General features: G+C 48.5%; 1 protein-coding gene across 1 annotated transcript in view; it reads left to right on the top strand.

The window, feature by feature from the left end:
• The window catches only part of LOC116063522 (sialoadhesin-like), a 40018-nt gene that overhangs the window by 1838 nt on the left and 30680 nt on the right, over positions 1-7500 (top strand). Inside the window, exons 3-4 of the mRNA XM_036006358.1 lie at positions 1099-1359; positions 2731-2819. Of these exons, the coding sequence (XP_035862251.1) occupies positions 1099-1359; positions 2731-2819 (350 nt within the window). The remainder of the gene's footprint in view (positions 1-1098; positions 1360-2730; positions 2820-7500) is intronic.

Below are 7500 nucleotides of genomic sequence, written 5' to 3'. Positions count from 1 at the left end.
TCAGATATCTGGAGATCAGAGGTTAACGGACACCATTGAAAAAGGCCATGCCAGTTTTTCCCTCTCCAAACTTTAGCTTAAGTTTGGAGCAATATTTAGCTTCCTTCCCAACAAGCTACCACAGCATTAAGGCATGGATACCCGAACCGAGCCGGGCCGGGTTCCGAGAGATATTTAGAAATTGGTCGGGTTCGGGTCGGGCTCGGTCACATCAGCACGATAAGGCATTAGTTGTAAAATGCTGCTGTGGCTCCTTTAAGAGAGCTGTGTGTGTGTGTGTGTGTGTGTGTGTGTGTGTGTGTGTGTGTGTGTGTGTGTGTGTGTAAAGTGGGCAGAAGAGAGATAGAGAAAGAGGAAGCAGACGTGTTGATGCAACCGGAGCAGAGTTGGTGGAAGTTTTGTACACAGTGTGTGTGGTGTCTGAAATAAAGTCCAGACTGAAAGCCAAGTTCATTCATTGTCTCACCAGAAACGTGATTCTAACCTCAACATTATTCATTTTATAACGTCAGCCCTGGAGGTAACCAGTCTCCCTGGTTTTCTGACCACAGTCGGAAACGAAGCGATCAGGAGAGGTTAACACATTGAACATTTTAACATCTTATTAACGTGAGCTTGTTGCCCCGTGTGAGCTGATGACCTCATTTGTTGACATTTCCGAATACCTTCCTACAGTTGCTTAATAAGGCTTTCAACACAAAAACTTAGGCCTACATGTGTCTTTAACATGAGAAAAAACATGAGATTTTAACTGTGTTGGGCTCGGGCCGGGTTCAGTTACTGCTCCGTCGGACACGGGCCGGGATCGGAAAGAAAAATTCAGCCCCGATCCGGACTCTACACAGCATGGGTTCCTTAGGTTGTCTAGTTTACTTTGATACCAATGTATTGTTCTAGCTTTGGAACAGAACCTGCTACAGCCTCTAAAAGACAGTGAAGTCACCCTAAAAGATGGAGGGCTGTCTTTACCTTTAGTTGTATAGTGATGTTGGTCCATAACAACATGAGGAACGGGGATCATCAGTAACAACAAGTCATAATCTATCTAGTCTAATCTAATATAATGTATTAAAAACTAACTCTGTAAATGTATTTTAGATGGTGATCAGATGAAGATAAGAAGCTCCAGAGATGACGGAGAGTTTAAAAGAGGGGAAGCAGTCACACTGAACTGTTTTGCTGCAATCTGCACTATCCACCAACTGGAGGTCACCTGGTTCAGAGATGGCCACGCCCTCTCAGAGACTGGCCCCGCCCTCCATCTCAGCAATCTGACTGCAAAGGATTCTGGGAAGTACACCTGTGGTTTGAAGAGGAACGAGCGCACCCTCTCCATCCCGTACAGCCTGCATGTGGAAGGTTAGTTTGATCAGTTTTTATCTGAAAACATTTTCAGACCAGATCCAAACTCAACAAGTCGTCTATATAAACTACAAACCCCCCCCCCACCCCCCCCCCCCCAAAGCTAACATGTCAGATTGTTACAGAGCAACATGACGTTAGATGCTTCAAGGTTAAAGTGTTTCCCTCTGACTGTAATCGATAGCCTGACGAGCCAGCCCCACATCCAGATGTTGGGTCTGGGAACTCCCCATTGGCAGGTCTCAATCCGAGGGGCGGGATAAACGGTTGTCTTTCAAATTCCCTCTGCACGCAATAGGATAGCGCTACAACCAACCAGAGCAACGCTAGTTGATAGATTAAACTTTAAACTCCGAACACATCTTCCTTTTTTAAGAATGACTTCAGTGGCGTTCTTTGTTCTTTTCTCAAAGAAAAGCTGAACTCCAAGTCTTCCAGAGTCGCGGCCAAAGCCGATTCCAAAGACCGCTGTTCACCAGCAGCAGCAGCCATCTTCTTTGTTTTCAAGTAGCAGGGAATTCACGTGGAACCTTCGCAACTCTGCCGTCATTATGTTAAGCCCGCTCAAGGAAAAATATGACCAATTCTGCTCAGGCTCAAAAGGCCAGCGTTTTCTGACTCTACTTGGTCACTTCTCAAGCTACCTCTGTGTTCGTTGACTGGTAGACCAGAAAATAATACTCTATACTATAAGGATTCGCTCAGTTCAATTTAACAAAGCTTTAGTATATGATATTGCAAGCAGAATACAACTTATGCATCATGACAGACAGGTACCCATGCATAAGGACCAGACCCCCTTTAAGACATGTTTTTTCTCGTCCTAATGCCAACAGTCTGTCCGAGAATCTAGCCCCGTCCTATCCTCTGCCCTACTCTTTTATCCTTCTTCAGGTTACTCCTTTCGTCATGGTGTCTGTGCCACTAATCAGTTGGTCATAGCTCAGACGTTCTGTCCCCTGTGAAGATAGAAAATATGCACAAGCCCTGGAATCACGCCGGTTCTCTCCTCCTCTCCTGGCCTCAAGATTGTCTGTCAGTATTAGATATTATACTGGGTGCATTTTGTCTCAAATGTTTATCAGGAGCAATTTGCTCCTTCTGCAAATGTCTTATCCTACACGGGCCTGACAAGAGGAGAAAGCAAAAGCGATTCCCAGGCGTTCAAGACATTCTATTCTTAACACAATATATTTCTACACTGCCCACCGACTCTATACACGATGTGATTGTCCTGACTGGAGTTTGGTTTTTCCAGCTCGCAAGCCAACGGAGAGTTACTAGACGACCCTGGCGCTAGGGTGGTCTAGATTTCTAGGCTATGTGATCTCACCATTGTCTCCTGATAATGTCTGATGTGTTCTGCAGGAGGAGGAGGAGGTCTGCTTCTGATCGTTGGTGGTCGGCATCCTGCTGGTTCTCTTCGCTGTTATTCTGGTCGTCTGCATCAGCAAAAGGTAGTTTAATAAATCTGTCTGTCTTTGTCTTCGTTATAAAGCTCAGTTTATATTAATCTTTCCATATTTATTACCCATTGCACTCAAACTTTGTCAATCTGTAACCCAGTGTTATTGTTTTAAAATATAAAGTATGGCTGTCAAAATGAATGCGATAATAACAAGTTAATGCAAATTCCCTTTACAGCACTAAATCTTTTGACGTGCGATTACCAACACACATTCTGTGATTTGAGCCTAGAGGGGCTCCGTAGTTTGTAAAGTCAGGAACCGATACAGCGATAACGTTGTGGATGGCTAGCAGAAACAGAAATGTAGAAAGAAAAGAGTATTTAGAATGTTAATTTAAGTTTCAAAGCTCTTCCAGATGGTTCTCTCCACAAAGTTATTTGGATGTACTGTCGGTGCATTACAACTTTACCTTCATGACATTTTATCTTCCCCTTGAGTGACGGCCAAAACACTCTGAGCACTGAAGTTGTTATCCAATCTGTCCGTTCACACCGGCTGCGATCAGGAGTGGCCGCGTGCTGCAGCAATCAATTTCCGTGTCTTCTCTATTTCTTCTACATACAGCCTCCCTTCAGAGAACATCAAGTCACCGGGGCCTCCCCCATTTTCATAAAAGACATAATATTAAGTATTTAGATTTATTATGTATTTAGAAGTTGTACCAGAATAGGTTTACATGGTTTAATTAAAAAAAAACACCATATTTTTGTTGTACTGCACCGCTGCAGCTCCTCTTTTCACCCTGTGTGTTGAGCTATTTAGCTACAGAGTGAGACATCTCACTTCTGTTCCATCTTTGTTGGGCGTCGCATATGCACAGTACCTAGTTAATGACTACTAGCCAGTCAAAAATAGAGTATGAGGGCGTGCCCTGACAATAGTTAGGTAAGGACTACTAGCCAGTCAGAAGCAGAGTATGAGGGCGTGCCCTGACAGAACCTAGGTAAGGACTACTAGCCAGTCAGAAGCAAAGTATGAGGGCGTGCCCTGACAGAACCTAGGTAAGGACTACTAGCCAGTCAGAAGCAGAGTATGACGGGGTGCCCTGACAGTACCTAGGTAAGGACTACTAGCTAGTCAGAAGCAGAGTATGAGGGCGTGCCCTGACAGTACCTAGGTAAGGACTACTAGCCAGTCAGAAGCATGGAATGAGGGCATGCCATGCTAGCAGCTAGGCGAGCATTATAACGTGTGTTACAAAGTGACGCACATTCGTCATGGAAGTAAAGGCTGGACTACAATAGGGTTGTTTGGAGAAGTTTGTGAACAGTGTTTTCTGTTGGAGATGGTAAGGAGATTGTTTTCTTCTGGAGATGCTTCTGTTGGAGATGTAAATGTGTTAATGGGAGCAGTGAGTCTGCGTCTTTGCTGCACACAGACGGTGGATGCAGGGTTGTAGTGATGACAGGAAAGAGCGCATGTCGCCCTCCACCTGCAGAATCGACTGGTACTTGCTTTTAATCAGGGTCAAGGCAGAAAACCTGTACTCATACAAGTAAGTTAACATGAATGGGATAAGTACTTTTATAGCCCTTATGGAGAGGGACAGGAACTCGGTTTCCACAGACAGCCAAAAGTGTGCAAGCGTCACTTCACGCATCTTCTGTTGCAACTCCATATTAGAGCTCAGGACATGTAGGGCCTCCTCCTCTTTGATGCCCAATCCATCACGGAGCTCTGCTGGGAAACTGAATGGATTTCTAACTCATTGATTCACCATGGTGTCCTCTCCAAAATAATCCTGAAACTGATTGTTCAACCCTTTCAAATGCACAGTGGCAACCTGCTGCACAGAGGCAACGGCCAGTCCCATCCATCCATCCATCCATCTTCGTCCGCTTATCCAGTGTCGGGTCGCGGGGGGAGCAGCTCCAGCAGGGGACCCCACACTTCCCTTTCCCGAGCTACATTAACCAGCTGCGACTGGGAATCCCGAGGCGTTCCCAGGCCAGGTTGGAGATATAATCCCTCCACCTAGTCCTGGGTCTTTCCCGAGGCCTCCTCCCAGCTGGACGTGCCTGGAACACCTCCCTAGGGAGGCGCCCAGGGGGCATCCTTACCAGATGCCCAAACCACCTCAACTGGCTCCTTTCGACGCAAAGGAGCAGCGGCTCTACTCCGAGCTCCTCACGGATGACTGAGCTTCTTACCCTATCTCTATGGGAGACGCCAGCCACCCTCCTGAGGAAACCCATTTCGGCCGCTTGTACCCTGGATCTCGTTCTTTCGGTCATGACCCAGCCTTCATGACCATAGGTGAGGGTAGGAACGAAAACTGACCGGTAGATTGAGAGCTTTGCCTTCTGGCTCAGCTCTCTTTTCGTCACAACGGTGCGATAAATTGAATGTAATACTGCACCCGCTGCGCCGATTCTCCGACCAATCTCCCGCTCCATTGTCCCCCCACTCGCGAACAAGACACCAAGGTATTTGAACTCCTTCACTTGGGGTAAGGACTCTTTCCCTACTTGGAGAAGGCACTCCATCGGTTTCCTGCTGAGAACCATGGCCTCAGATTTAGAGGTGCTGATCCTCATCCCAGCCGCTTCACACTCGGCTACGAACCGATCCAGTGAGTGCTGAAGGTCACAGGCCGATAATGCCATCAGGACCACATCATCCGCAAAAAGCAGCGATGAGATCCCTAGCCCACCAAACTGCAACCCCTCTCCACCCCGACTACGCCTCGAAATCCTGTCCATATATATTACAAACAGGATTGGTGACAAAGCGCAGCCCTGGCGGAGGCCAACCCTCACCTGAAAAGAGTCCGACTTACTGCTGAGAACCCGGACACAGCTCTCGCTTTGGTCGTACAGAGATTGGATGGCCCTGAGAAGAGACCCCCTCACCCCATACTCCCGCAGCACCTCCCACAGTATCTCCTGGGGGACCCGGTCATACGCCTTCTCCAAATCCACGAAACACACGTAGACCGGTTGGGCATACTCCCAGGCTCCCTCCAGGATCCTTGCAAGAGTAAAGATCTGGTCCATTGTTCCACGACCAGGACGGAATCCACATTGTTCCTCTTCAATCTGAGGTTCGACTATCGGCCGAACCCTCCTTTCCAGCACCTTGGAGTAGACTTTACCAGGGAGGCTGAGAAGTGTGATAACCCTATAATTGGCACACACCCTCTGGTCCCCCTTTTTGAAAAGGGGAACCACCACCCTGGTCTGCTACTCCTTAGGCACCGTCCCAGACTTCCACGCAATGTTGAAGAGGCGTGTCAACCAAGACAGCCCCTCCACACCCAGAGCCTTGAGCTTTTCTGGACGGATCTCATCAATCCCAGGGGCTTTGAGTTGTTTGACTACATCAGTGACTTCCGACAGGGAAATTGACAACAATCCCCCATCCTCCTAATATAGAGGGCGTATTAGTTGGATTCAGGAGTTCCTCAAAGTGCTCCTTCCACCGCCCTATTACCTCCTCAGTCGAGGTCAACAGCGTCCCATCCTTACTGTACACAGCTTGGATGGTTCCCCGCTTCCCCCTCCTGAGGTGGCGAATGGTTTTCCAGAAGCACCTTGGTGCCGACCGAAAGTCCTTCTCCATGTCTTCTCCGAACCTCTCCCACACCCGCTGCTTTGCCTCTTTCACGGCAGAGGCTGCAGCCCTTCGGGCCCTACGGTACCTTGCAACTTCCTCCGGAGTCCTCTAGGATAACATATCCCGGAAAGACTCCTTCTTCAGTCGGACGGCTTCCCTGACCACCGGTGTCCACCACGGTGTTCGTGGGTTACCGCCCCTTGAGGCACCTAAGACCAAGACCACAGCTCCTCGCCGCAGCTTCAGCAATGGAAACTTTGAACATTGTCCACTCGGGTTCAATGCTCCCAGCTTCCACAGGGATGCACGAAAAGCCACAATTCACCCGCACTACCCGTTTGGGCTTACCAGGTCTGTCCAGAGTCTTCCCCCACCCCCTGACCCAACTCACCACCAGATGGTGATCGGTTGACAGCTCTGCCCCTCTCTTCACCCGAGTGTCCAAAACATACAGCCTCAGATCAGATGAAACGATTATAAAATCGATCATTGACCTTTGGCCTAGGGTGCTCTGGTACCAAGTACACTTATGAGCATCCCTATGTTCGAACATGGTGTTCGTTATAGACAATCCATGACTAGCACAGAAGTCCAACAACAAACAACCACACTGGTTTAGATCAGGGAGGCCGTTCCTCCCAATCACGCCTCTCCATGTGTCTCCATCATTCATCACGGCCAGTCCCGCCTTCTCCAAAACATCCTCCAAGGTTGGAAACATTTCCACCGAGCCCTGCTCCACGCTAGTACACCACAGGTCCAACTTTTCCTGAACGCAGAGACTTGAGAGTTGATGTCGGTGAGAAATAGGAGGACTTCCTCATGCAAGTCACACAGGCGGGTGAGGACCTTGCCAAGGGACAACCAACAGACGTCAGAATGCAAGAGTAGCTGGCGAAAGTGTGTCTCATCGCAGAGGAAGGAGAACAGACGAGCATTCAGGGCGCGGGATTTAATCAGGTTCAAAATTTTGACTGCCTCACAAAGGACTGCACACAGCTCCTCGGGCATCTTCTTGGCCACCAAGGCCTGTCGATGGATGATGCAGTGACTCCAAACAGCGGCGGGAGGAAGGTCTGTGGCGATTGGCCTGGCCCCGTTGCTACATACACCA

Source organism: Sander lucioperca, chromosome 10 (assembly GCF_008315115.2).
Source record: "Sander lucioperca isolate FBNREF2018 chromosome 10, SLUC_FBN_1.2, whole genome shotgun sequence".
Taxonomy (NCBI): domain Eukaryota; kingdom Metazoa; phylum Chordata; class Actinopteri; order Perciformes; family Percidae; genus Sander; species Sander lucioperca.
This window is presented reverse-complemented; position numbering and strand designations above follow the sequence as displayed.